At 47.0% G+C, this 12,703-nt stretch overlaps 1 protein-coding gene and 1 non-coding gene across 3 annotated transcripts in view; one reads left to right on the top strand and one right to left on the bottom strand.

Moving 5' to 3' along the window:
* Galnt6 (polypeptide N-acetylgalactosaminyltransferase 6) overlaps positions 1 to 12,691 on the top strand; it is a 50,946-nt gene extending 38,255 nt beyond the window's left edge. For both annotated transcript variants that reach the window (XM_070041302.1, XM_070041297.1), the window contains exons 8-12: positions 1,606 to 1,806; positions 2,507 to 2,638; positions 3,623 to 3,727; positions 9,109 to 9,261; positions 11,126 to 12,691. In XM_070041302.1, coding sequence (XP_069897403.1) covers positions 1,606 to 1,806; positions 2,507 to 2,638; positions 3,623 to 3,727; positions 9,109 to 9,261; positions 11,126 to 11,239 — 705 coding nt within the window. In that variant the 3' untranslated portion in view covers positions 11,240 to 12,691. The remainder of the gene's footprint in view (positions 1 to 1,605; positions 1,807 to 2,506; positions 2,639 to 3,622; positions 3,728 to 9,108; positions 9,262 to 11,125) is intronic.
* On the bottom strand, positions 7,354 to 7,460 carry LOC138806528 (U6 spliceosomal RNA). The gene has a single exon (XR_011365908.1). It is a non-coding gene; the product is annotated as a U6 spliceosomal RNA (small nuclear RNA).
* Positions 12,692 to 12,703: the final 12 nt, after the last annotated feature.

Below are 12,703 nucleotides of genomic sequence, written 5' to 3'. Positions count from 1 at the left end.
GCTTAAAACAAATTACCCTGCAGAACTTCTCAGAGGGAAGAATATTAGGGATCGGTCGGGGCTGGACATCTGAGGACTGGGAACTCTTTTTGGGGGAGTAGGGGTTCAAGCTCCCCTCTCCAGATCAAAAGACATAACCTCTGGTAGCCTTTGGATTTTCCCTGTTTATTCTCAACAAGCTCTTCATAACTGTGGGACAAGAGGGCAACTGTGATTCTGGTGGATGCAGAACTCAGGGATTCTAGGAACTGGACAAATCAAGATTAGGTCAAGAAGAAAGATTGCCTCTGTGAAACCTGCACAAACCCCTATACCAGTGAGAAATCAAGTACCAAGTGAACAAGTTTGTTCATGACGCCATCTGTCAGTGTCAGGCACATGTTAAATAATGTAAATAGCATCTTCCACTGCACTTAAGATTGTGTGCTTCCATTGTTGCCACACTAAAATGAAGCACACGTGCCTCATCACATAAAACCCGAAAGAAGCCAGGTACCAGTGGCTCACACCTGTAATCTTAGCTACTCAGGAGGTTGATATCTAAGGATCACACATAGTTTAAAGCCAGCCAGAAGAGTCCGTAAGACTCTAATCTCCAATTTGGGCAAAAAGCCCAAAGTGGAGCTGTGGCTCAAGTGGTAGAGCACCAGCCTTGAGTGAAAAAGCCAAGGGAGAATATGAGTTCAATACCAGCATAAACATAATAAAAATAAAAATAAATAAATAAATAAAAATAATAAAACCTAAAAGATGAGTCAGTGGAAGGGATGAATATCTTAAGTTTCAGGAAAACGGTCACTTGGTCAGTTTCCATAATTCCCATAATTCTAGTTCACACTGCTCAATAAGCCTCTGACATTTGTGCAGCTCCTATCTTAGGAAGCTAAGGTCCCAGGTGACTACCTGGTGCCCGCTGACAGTTGACTGTCCTGTGATTCATGCATTAATGCCTTATTTGAAAGGACTACTGTTTCTAGTAAACCCTTAGGTGAGCTGATTAAAAATCACATTTCTAGCTGGGCACCAGTGGCTCATGCCTATAATCCTAGCTATTCAGGAGGCTGAGATCTGAGGATCATTGCTTGAAGCCAGACCAGGCAGGAAAGTCTGTGAGACTCTTATTTCCAATAAACTATTCAGGAAAAGCCAGAAGTGGCACTGTGGCTCAAGTGGTAAAGAGCTAGCCTTGAGCACAAAGAGACTCCAGGGAAACTACCAGAGTTCAAGACCGAGGACCAACTCCCCCCCCCCAAAAAAAAATCATGTTTCCAGATCAAAAAGCCAAATGATCAGAGCTCAGAGTAGGTATACAACACACAAAGTTAACCAACTGTCTTTTCTTTGAAATAGGTATTTTGTCACCTCATGATCCTGAAAATCAATGTTTGCTAGAATCAGAGGGAACCAACATTAGAGAGCTTGGAATTGTGTAGTTGTGGTATAGGAAGAAGCATGGTCAATGTCCCTTTTTCCAAGGGAAAAAAAGAATCCCATTTCCCTGAGTCTTGGGACCTGGGGTTTGGCACCCTGAGAATTGAAGAGAGCTGCTTGGAGGGAGATTGGCCACACCCCCTGAAGGCCCTGTCCTGTCTCTTCTTGTGTCAGGTGTGGCAGTGTGGGGGACAGCTGGAGATCATCCCCTGCTCAGTGGTAGGCCATGTGTTCCGTACCAAGAGCCCCCACACCTTCCCCAAGGGCACCAGTGTCATTGCTCGTAACCAAGTGCGCCTGGCCGAGGTCTGGATGGACAACTACAAGAAGATTTTCTACAGGAGGAACCTACAGGCAGCGAAGATGGCCCAGGAGGTGAGAGGAAGTGGCAATTGGAAGCCATTTGAGTGAATAGGGGTCCAGAACCCCAGGCCCTGGTCAGGGCCCCCCAACTCTACAACACACCTTTATCTTGAGTCTTCCTTCACTCCCCAGCAGAGGGCTCCAACTAACAAAAGCTAGAAAAAGAGGGAGGGCTTAATTGTCCATACCTAATGAGTCTTAAGTCCTTGGTGGGGGGGGGGGGGGAGGGGGAAGGTAAGAGATTTGGGGAAGAACCACTTATAGGAAGAATGGCTGGTGCCTGTAATCCTAGCTATTTGGGAGGCTGAGGATCGAAGTTCAAAGCCAGCCCAGGCAGAAAAGTCCCTGAGACTCTTATCTCCAATTAACCAGCAGGAGTGGAGCTGTGGCTCAAGTCACAGAGCACCAACCTTGAGCAGAAAAAGCCAAGTGAGAGAGTGAGGTCCTGAGTTCAAGCCTCAGTACTGGAGTTAAAAAAAAAAAAAAAAAAAAAAGGAATGGCTCTGAGAAGAATAGGAGTATTGGTTCCTAAACCAAGGCAGGAGGTTTGGGATTGGGTGTGAGACTGAGCCAACAGCTTCATCAGGTCCTGAGTAGGAAAGAGCAGGAGCCAGAGTACCCCAGGGAGCTGTGTGCTGTCCAGGCTGCATCAGCTTGGGCTGGAAGGTCAGGGCTGTGAAACTGACTCTTAGGGGGCTGGCTTGATTGGCAGAAATCCTTTGGTGACATCTCAGAACGACTCCAACTGAGGGAACAACTACACTGTCACAACTTTTCCTGGTTTCTGCACAACATCTATCCAGAGATGTTTGTTCCTGACCTGAATCCCACCTTCTACGGAGCTGTAAGTTTGAGAATCAATCCATCAGTACACTATCCGCAACGGTTACTTTATACCTTCCACCCTCCTTTAACCAAGATACACACTTCCTGGGGTAGCCCAAAACCTGCTAAGAGAAAAAATAACCCATGAGCAGTGCTTCTCAAATGTTAATACACAAACCTAGCACTGGTGTCTCATACCTGTAATTCTAGCCAGTCAGGAGGCTGAGATCTAAGGATCAAGGTTTGAAGTCAGCCTGGGCAGGAAACTCCTTGAGACTCTTATCTCTAACTAGCAAAAAGCCAGAAGTAGGGCTGTGGCTCAAGCATAGAGCATTAGCCTTGAGTGAAAAAGTTCAGGGACAGCGCTCAGGCCCTGAGTTCAAACCCCAGTACTGGCACACACCCAAAAATATTAATATGCATCAGAATCGGCAGGAAGACATGTTAAAACACGGCTGCCTACACCCCCAGAGTTTCCCATCCAGAAGGGCTGGGGGAGGGAATGCAAAGTTCCAGGGACACTCATGGTCTGCTCCTAAGGGAGCTCTTACATGTTGAGGGCTTCTTCCAGACATTTGGTATCCTGTGGGAATGCTCATCCTGCCCTGTAGTGGCTCCTGTTCTATCCTTCCAGCTTTGGGGGTTCTTTTTTGTGCTGTCCCTCAGCTCTTTTTGTTTAAGGCTAGCACCCTACCCCTTTGAGCCACAGCACCACTTCCAGTTTTCTGGTGGTTCGTTGGAGACAAGAGTCTCATGCACTTTCCTGCCCGGACTGGCTTTGAACCTCAAACCTCCGATCTCAGCCTTCTAAATAGGCATGAGCCACCAGCTCCGGGCCCTGGAGAGGGGGCAGGTTTCTTTACCTTACTTTGCTATTCACTCCAGGCATCCTGGTTAGTGAACAGAGAAACGAGAATGTTTATTCCCATTGGGCCTCACACTGCAAACTAGGAAACTTCCAGCTAGGCCAACCCAGCTCCCCTCTGTGCTTACCACTCTGCAGATCAAGAACCTTGGCACCGAACAATGTCTGGACGTGGGGGAGAACAATCGCAGCGGTGGGAAGCCCCTCATCATGTACTTCTGCCACGGCCTTGGTGGCAATCAGGTACACAGCCCATGGGGCAGGCTGGGGTGGGGGTGTGGGGCGGGGGGAGCCTGTGGTTCCAAGCCTCCTCTCCTTCCCTGATCCTTCTCTATTGGAAACAGCCTGGTGGGGGGCGGGGGGAGGTACCAACCTTGGGAAGATGCCAGTCTGAGAGGGAAGTATGGCACAGACAGATGAGGCCTGAAGTCTGGACTGAGGGGCAGAGCACTGGCATCCATGGTGGGAGCTGGATGGAAAGAGGGGGGAGCACAATTGAGAGGAAGTGGAGGCCAGCAGGCTGCCGTTTCCTCATCCACATGGCCTTTTCCATGGGAGGAGCATTGGGGCTTGAACTCAGGGCCTAGGCACTGTCCCTGAGATTTTTAGTCCAAGGCTAGCATTCCACCACTTGAGCCATACTTCTACATCTGGCTTTTTTTTTTTTTCTGGTTAATTGGAGTTAAGAGTATCATAGACTTTCCCACCCTAGCTGACCTCAAACCTTGATCCTCAAATCTCAACCTCCCAGGTATCTAGGATTACAGGTGTGAGCCACTGTATATCTGCAGTATATCTGCAGTGCCTAGAAACCTCCACTGGGATCCTACCCCAATCACCTTCTGGCATCTCACCCTACAATGTCCTAGCACCTCGCTGAGGAAAACCCCCATGCCAGCCTCCAAAAAAAAGAGGCACCTCTTTTTCTTTTTTTCTTTATAGTTCTGGTATTGAACCTGGGGCCTTGGGTATACTAAGCAAGCACACTCTCTACCGAGCTATATCCCCAGCCTAAGAGACTGTGTTAAATGGACATCCAAAGCAAGGAAAGGAATGGCTTGGGACACTAACACTAAATGGGCTGTGGTCATATGCATGAAGTTAAGGCTATTCAAAAGCTGCCTCTTGGGGCTGAGAAGGTGGCTCAGTGATAGAATGATAGAGTGCACGAGGCCCTGGGTTTGATTCCTCAGCATCACGTAAGCAGAAAAAGCCAGAAGTGGTACTATGGCTCAAGTGGTAGAGTACTAGCCTTGAGCTGAAGAGCTGAAGGACAGCTCCCAGGCCCCACGACCAACCAAAAAAAAAAAAAAAAAAGCTGTCTCTTCTACAGCACCACTGGCCTGTAAGCAGATTTTAAATGATATATTAATGAACTATTTGTTTATTGGCCAGAGGCTGGCCTGGCCTGTAATCCCTTATTTATGCTTCTCATACAGCTGGTATGACAGAAGCATGCTTTTCCATCTAGCTATTGACTGAGGTGAGGTCTCAGGAATTCTTTGCCCAGGCTGACCTTAAGCCATGATCCTCTTAATCTCTGCTTCCTGAGTAGCTAGAATTATAGATATGAGCCACTAGTGCCTGACTTAAAAAAAAACAACTTTTTAAAATTTTTTGGGGGGGGTTGTGGGGCTTGAACTCTGGGCCTGGGTACTGTCCCTCAGCTCTTCAGCTCAAGGCAAGCACTCTACCACTTGAGACACAGTGCCATTTCCAGTTTTCTGATGGTTTATTGGAGATAAGAGTCTCACAGACTTTCCTGCCTGGGCTGGCTTTGAACCATGATCCTCAGATCTCAGCCTCCTGAGTAGCTAGGATTACAGGCGTGAGCCACCAGCGCCCAGCTTAACTTTTTCTTTAAGCTGTACTGGGATTTGAAATCAGGGTGTTGGATTTGAACTAGTACTTGAGCCATCCTCAACCCTTCTAAACCTTATTTTTCAAATAAAGTCTTGTAGTTTTGCCTAAGCTGTCCTGGGCATGACACTCCTACCTCTGTCTCCTGTATAGCTGGGACTACAGTCATGTGCCACCATACCTAGCTTGTTGTGGGGACAGGTTTGTACTAATTATTTTGCCCAGGTTGGCCTTGAACAGAGATCTTTTCATCTCTGCTTCCTTGTAGCTTGGATTACAGGTCTGCACCACATACCCAGCAACCTTTTTTCTTTTTCTTTTTCTTTTTTTTTTTTATTACTGTGAAAATACCATACAGAGGGGTTACAATTACATGGGCAAGATAATGAGTTCATTTCTTTTTTTTTTTTTTTTTTGTTGGTCGTGGGGCTTGAACTCTGGGCCTGGGTGCTGTCCCTCAGCTCTTCAGCTCAAGGCAAGCGCTCTACCACTTGAGCTACAGTGCCACTTCCGGTTTTCTGGTGGTTTATTGGAGATAGGAGTCTCACGGTCTTTCCTGCCTGGGCTGGCTTTGAACTGCGATCCTCAGATCTCAACCTCCTGAGTAGCTAGGATAACAGGCGTGAGCCACCAGCGCCCGGCTAATGAGTACATTTCTTATCAAGCATTGTTGCCTCCTCCTTTGTTTCCCCTTTCCATCCCTTCCCCTCTCCACCCCACACCCCCACACCTCCCTACTACCACCCCACCCCCACCCCCCACCAAAGTTGTAAAGTTTGTTTTTTTGACATAACGTCTTGTACATCTCATTGTTGTAATGGATCCACCTGTATCCCTATTTAAACAGTTTGTTTTTTCCCTTCCCCTCCACAAATTATACCGGCATCAAATACAGTGAAAGCAGGGGTTATATCGTGGAGGAGTTACATACAATAGCAACAAAAAAATCATCTTATAAATATGTTGGAAACAATCACAAGAAAGAAAAAAACATTTGAATCCTTATCTTGGGGTTCATTTCGCCTAACATCAACTTGTCTGACAGTATCTGTTTGTCTCAGACATATACTAGTTATTGCAAATAAGGGAAACCATGGGACCTATATTTCTTTGGGCCTGACTTACTTCACTTAATATAATTTTTTCCAAGTCTTTCCATTTCCTAATAAATGGGGCAATGTCATTCTTTCTGATGGAGGCATAGAATTCCATTGTGTATATATACCACATTTTCTTGATCCATTCATCTACTGAGGGGCATCTGGGTTGGTTCCATATCTTAGCTATGGTAAATAATGCTGCAATAAACATAGTTGTGCTGGTAGCTTTAGTATGGTCTTGTTTGTGATCATTTGGGTAAATGCCCAAAAGTGGGATTGGTGGGTCATAGGGGAGCTCTATGTGGAGTCTTTTGAGGAACCTTCACACTACTTTCCAAAGTGGTTGAACAAGTTTACACTCCCACCAACAATGCAGTAAGGTTCCCTTCTGTCCACATCCCCTCCAGCATGTGTTGTTATTAGAGTTCTTGATTATAGCCATTCTAACTGGGGTGAGGTGGTATCTCAATGTTGTTTTGATTTGCATTTCTTTTATGGCTAGGGAGGTTGAGCATTTCTGGATGTGTCTATTGGCCATCCTTCTTTCCTCTTCAGAGAAGTTTCTCTGTAAGTCTTTAGCCCACTTATTTATTGGGCAGTTGTTTCTTTGAGGATTTGTTGTTGGAGGATTTAATTTTTTAGTTCTAGGTATATTTTAGATATGAGACCCTTGTCTGTTGTATGGCTAGTGAAGATCTTCTCCCAATCTGTGGGCTTTCTATTGATCTTGCTAGCTATGTCCTTTGCCATGCAGAAGCTCTGCAATTTCATGCAATCCCATTTGCCCAACCTATCTTTGATTTGTTGTGTTTCTGGGTCTCTATTAAGAAAATTTCGGCCTGAGCCAAGGAGACCTGGGGTTTCTCCTATTCCATCCTGTAATGTTTTCAGAGTGTCTGCTTTGACTCCAAAAATATGGAACGCTTCACGAATTTGCATGTCATCCTTGCGCAAGGGCCATGCTAATCTTCTCTGTATTGTTCCAATGTTAGTATATGAGCTGTTTAAGCAAGCACCATTTTTTCTTCTAATAGTAATCTGTTAGCAAAAATAGAACTAGGAACTAGATAGAGTAGTATAGGCCTGTAATCCCAGGACTTGGGAGGCTAAAGCAGGAGGATTACAAATTTGAGGCCAGCTTGGGTTACATAGGATGATCCTCTCTCAAAACAAACAAACACACAAACACAAAAGTAAAACTATCATATCCAGCACATTATTCATAGAATGTGCTCAAAACAAGACTAAGGTAAATTCTAAGTTTTAGTTATTTTAGAGACTATATATGCATGAAGTCTGCCAAGTTCTAGTGGTTCACACCTATAATCTTAGCTACTCAGGAGGCTGAGATCTGATGATCTTGATTTGATGCCAGCCCAGGCAGACAAATCTTGGGACTCTTTTTTTTTTTTTTGGTCAGTCATGGGCTTGAACTCCAGGCCTGGACACTGTCCTTGAACTCTTCAGCTCTAGGCAAGCACTCTGCCACTTGAGCCACAGTCCACTTCTGATTTTCTGGTGGTTAATTACAGATAAGAAAATCACGGACTTGCTGGGAAGGTGGCTCAGTGGTAGAGCGCTTGCCTTGCATGCCTGAGGCCCTGGGTTCGATTCCTCAGCACCACATAAGCAAAAAGAAAACAAAGCTGGAAGTGGCGCTGTGGCTCAAGTGGTAGAGCGCTAGCCTTGAACTGAAGAGCTGAGGGACAGCGCGCAGGCCCAGAGTTCAGGCCCCACGACCGGACCCCCCCTAAAAAAAAAAATTGTGGCTGGGAAGGTGGCTCAGTGGTAGAGCACTTGCCTTTCATGCATGAGGCCTTGGGTTCGATTCCTCAGCACCACATAAGCAAAAAGAAAACAAAGCCGGAAGTGGCGCTGTGGCTCAAGTGGTAGAGCGCTAGCCTTGAGCTGAAGAGCTGAGGGACAGTGCCCAGGCCCAGAGTTCAGGTCCATGACCGGTCCCAAAAAAAAAAAAAAGAAAGAAAGAAAAAGAAAAGAAAATCACGGACTTTCCTGCCCAGGCTGGCTTTGAACCATGATCCTCAGATCTCAGCCTCCTGAGTAGCTAGGATTATAGGCGTGAGCCACTGGCACCCGGCTAATCTTAGGACTCTTTTTTTTTTTTTTTTTTTGATCCGGTTGTGTGGGCTGAACTCTGGGCCTGGGCGCTGTCCCTCAGCTCTTCAGCTCAAGGCTAGTGCTTTACCACTTGAGCCACAGCGCCACTTCTGGCTTTTTTCTGCTTATGTGGTGCTGAGGAATCGAACCCAGGGCCTCATGCATGCAAGGCAAGTACTCTACTACTGAGCCAACTTCCCAGCCCAATCTTAGGACTCTTATCCCCAACTAACCAGCAAAAAGCCTAAAGTTGGAGGCATGACTCAGCTGGTAGAGCACCAGCCATGAGCAAGAAGGCTGAGCAAGCATGAGGTCCTGAGTTCAAGTTCACACACACAAGAATGTATATACATACGAACTGTGATTCCAGGATAACCCAGATGTTTTTTTAAAAAACACACCTCTGAGGGTAACACATAAATTACTAAATACTTAGGCCTGGCCTCCCATGGGCCCTCCTCCCCAGGAGGCTGTGTAACTAGGTGGCTGTGGTGAGTGGCGGGCAGACTACCCATCTGCTCTTCACCTCCTTGTCTTGACTTCCAGTACTTTGAGTACACAACCCAGAAGGACCTTCGTCACAATATCGCAAAGCAGCTGTGTCTACATGCCAGTGCTAGCACGCTGGGCCTCCGGAGTTGCCACTTCACTGGCAAGAACAGCCAAGTGCCCAAGGACGAGGAATGGGAATTCACTCAGGTGAGTCAAGAATCTGCCATCTTCTGCCTTGAGCCACCATGGAAAGATTAGGATGTTTTGAAAAGTGTAGGAGTGTAGGCTTGGCACAGCCGGGCTCTTAGGGTGGGAGTGACGTTTGGTGGTGGTTAGTCCCGGCTGAGTATGAAGAGAGGACCTCTTGGGCACCGGTGGCTCATGCCTGTAATCCTAGCTACTCAGAAAGCTGAGATATGAGAGTCACAGTTCAAAGCCAGCCCAGGAAGGAAAGTCCATGAGATACTTATCCCCAATTAAGATTTTTTAAGCCAGAAGTGGAGGTATAGCTCAAAGTAGAGTGCCAGTGTTGAGTGAAAAAGCCAAATGAGAGCGCAAGGACCTGAGTTCAAGCCCCAGTACCAACACATACACAAAAATAAATGAATATGACCACTGGTGGCTCACGCCTGTAATCCTAGCTACTCAGGAGGCTGAGAACTGAGGATTACAGTTCAAAGCCAGCCCAGACACGAAAGTCTTTGAGACTCTTATCTCCAGTTACCCACCAGAAAACTGGAAGTGGAACTGTGGCTCAAGGTGGTAGAGTGCTAGCCTTGAACAAAAGAGCTCAGGGGCAGTGTCCAGGCCCTGAGTTCAAGCCCCACAACTGACAAAAAGGAAAAATAAATTAAAATTATGTAATTAATATGGGACCAGTCCTGCCCTCGCATAACAGGCTGAATGTATGTAGGTGAGATGAAGGTGAAGCATCACCTACGACTTTGCCAACCTCTGTGTGCCAGGTACAAAGTACAGGGCTGGCTCTCATAGACTTAGTCTTCCTGAGGCTCTTTCCTAATATACAATGGCTCCATTTCTGTAGATATCTAGCCAGATAAAGCGCAACAAATCTGTGACTGGCCTAAGATCCATCACCAATAAATGGCAGTCTGAGACTTGAACCTATTCAAGTCTGACTTGAAAGTCTTGGTTCTTCCCATAGTACCACCACTGGGAAAGAGGAGCTTTAGGAAAGGGAAAAATGGAAGGATGAGCAAAGGCAGAAAATGGGGGGAGCGTTGGAGCCTAGGTCCTTCACCCTGGCCAGCTGTGGGAGGGGCAGCTCCTGAAAGCCTTTTTCTGGGAGTCCATTGCCTTGTTCTCCTCGATTCCAGCAACTCAGGCTTCCGCTGCACATGGGGAGTGAGCCCCAGATAGGGGGAAACTCAAGACTGCGTCTCAGCATATGGGCACGCCCCAGGGAAGGAATTGCAAGGGTCCTCTTTGCCTTGCTGCATTTCCTTTACCTTTTTGGGGTGTGTGGGGTCTTTTTTTTTTAATGAACATGCATTTGTGTTATGAGGAGCTTTCATGATCGTATTTCTATATATGTCCACAGTATACTTTGAACAAATTTGCCCCCTCCACCATATTTCTATTCTTCCTCTTTCTTTTCTCCCCTCTTTTTTCTTTCTTTCTTCCTTTCTTCCTTTCTTTTCTCTCTCTTCTTTCTCTTTCTTTTTCTCTTTCCTTCCCTTTCCCCTTCTTCTCTCTTTCTTTCTTTCTTTCCTTCCAGTACTAGGGCTTAAACTCAAGGCCTTACACTCCTGCTTGGCTTCTTTGCTCAGGGAGACACTCAGCCACGTGAGCCCCACCTCCACTTCCAACTTTTTGGTGGTTAACTGAAGAGTCTTTTCGTCTTTTCCTGCCGGGGCTGGCTTTGAACCATGATCCTCAGATCTCAGCTTCCTGGTTATCAGGAGCCACCAGCACTTGGTTTCTTCCCCCTTTTTCAAATAGCACCTGTCTTCATCCTTTGCCTTTTGTCAGATATCCCCCATCTCATTGTCCCCCAATAACACTTAGAAGTCTTTGGCCACACTGACCCTTTTTCTGTGTTGTCTTTTAGGATCAACTGATTAGGAACTCAGGATCTGGTACCTGCCTGACATCCCAGGACAAAAAGCCAGCCATGGCACCCTGCAATCCAAGGGACCCACACCAGCTCTGGCTCTTTGTCTAGATGCCAGTTGTCCCCAGAGGGAAGGTCTCTCAGGAACTAGGATTGCCAGACATCTGGGGACCTTATCACCAGCTCCTCTGTAGGCCTCCAAGATGGATTCCCAATCCCACTGGATGTCAGCACAGGACCTTCTTGCTCCTTGCAACAACGGGGCTCATCTCACACTAATGGAAGGAGCTAGAGACACATGATACCTGGCCTAGCAACAGACCTCTAAAGCAAAGAAGGCAGCCAGGGACCATGGCTGCAGTGCCCAGGGCCCAGGGCAGTAATGCCAAGCTTAGGAAGATGACTAATACAGCCACGTCTCGAAGCCCCAGTCACCCAAGTGCCTACAGAATAGGGAAACAAATGTTCTCCAATGGACTGGAGGCCGCAGGAGCCTCCCTTGCTAACACACAGAGTGTGTGGAACTATGTTTGCATTTTTAGAAAGCATCCTGCCAGGTGTTCTTTATCTTCATTTGCACTCAGAAACCACCACACCCAAACTACAGATAAGAGAGCTGAGGCCTGCCTAGGGCCTAGCTCAGTGGAAGGAAGAAAGAATGGAAGGAAGGGAGGGAGAGGAAGGGAGAAGCAAAGAGAGGTAAAGGAGCTTGTGTGTGGTTTCCCAGCTGTTGGTTGACAGCCCCTTCCACTGTGTTGGCTGGAGCTGGTGGTCTTCAGCACTGAACCAGGGCACCTGCCACAGCATAAGAACACTAGACAGCCACCAGCCTTGCCATTCCCTCTTCTTTCTCCCCGTTCTGATCATTTCTCACTGCCTGGCCTCCATAAAGCCTAGAACTGGGTTGGCTGGTGGAAAGAGACCACACTGAGAATCCTGGGGTATTAGTGTTGAAGAAGCTCCTGGAACCAGGGATTTTGTTTTTTTGTTTGTTTGTTTTCAAGTTTCCATCCCAGGTCCTTTTAAGCTAGATTAAAAAGCACAGTGGCATGGGAAGGTCTGTTAAGTATGGTTTGAAACTGTACTTTAGTCCAGCCCTTTCATTTCATATTCTGAAACTAAAGCCAGACCAATGAATTCACCCAGCACCACCCAGTCAGGGGCCCAATAAGGTATTGGCAGCCCAGAGGCTAGATCCCAGTTCAGGCTGTGTAGAGTCCCGGCAAGTCTGAGAAAGCAGGAACATGTGCTAAGAGGCATCCCTGAAGTCTTGGTGTTGAGCAGATCTCCAGGTCCAGAACTAGTTAGACCCCACCCACCCACACAGGGCTGGCTGCTTTGGGGTGGAAGGCTTTTCTGGATGCAATAGCAGGCTGTAGCCACAAGATGGTGCCATGGAACCACAGCTGCCTCTTCCCTGGAACCCAACACTGCAGAGGCCCCTTTGCCCCTGGAAGCTTTCCAGAAAAAGAGACATTCTGAAATGACCCAACCAGATCCGGATCTGAGGTGGTGAAAGGGAAAGGAATTGGGCGTGGAAATAAAGGTTTTATGGCAATGGTAGAGGAAGTTGGG

This window comes from Dipodomys merriami, unplaced genomic scaffold, assembly GCF_024711535.1.
Source record: "Dipodomys merriami isolate MVZ:Mamm:240054 unplaced genomic scaffold, mDipMer1.0.p SCAF_10, whole genome shotgun sequence".
Taxonomy (NCBI): Eukaryota; Metazoa; Chordata; class Mammalia; order Rodentia; family Heteromyidae; genus Dipodomys; species Dipodomys merriami.
Note: the sequence above shows the minus strand (reverse complement) of the source record. Positions and strands in the feature narration are given on the sequence as shown.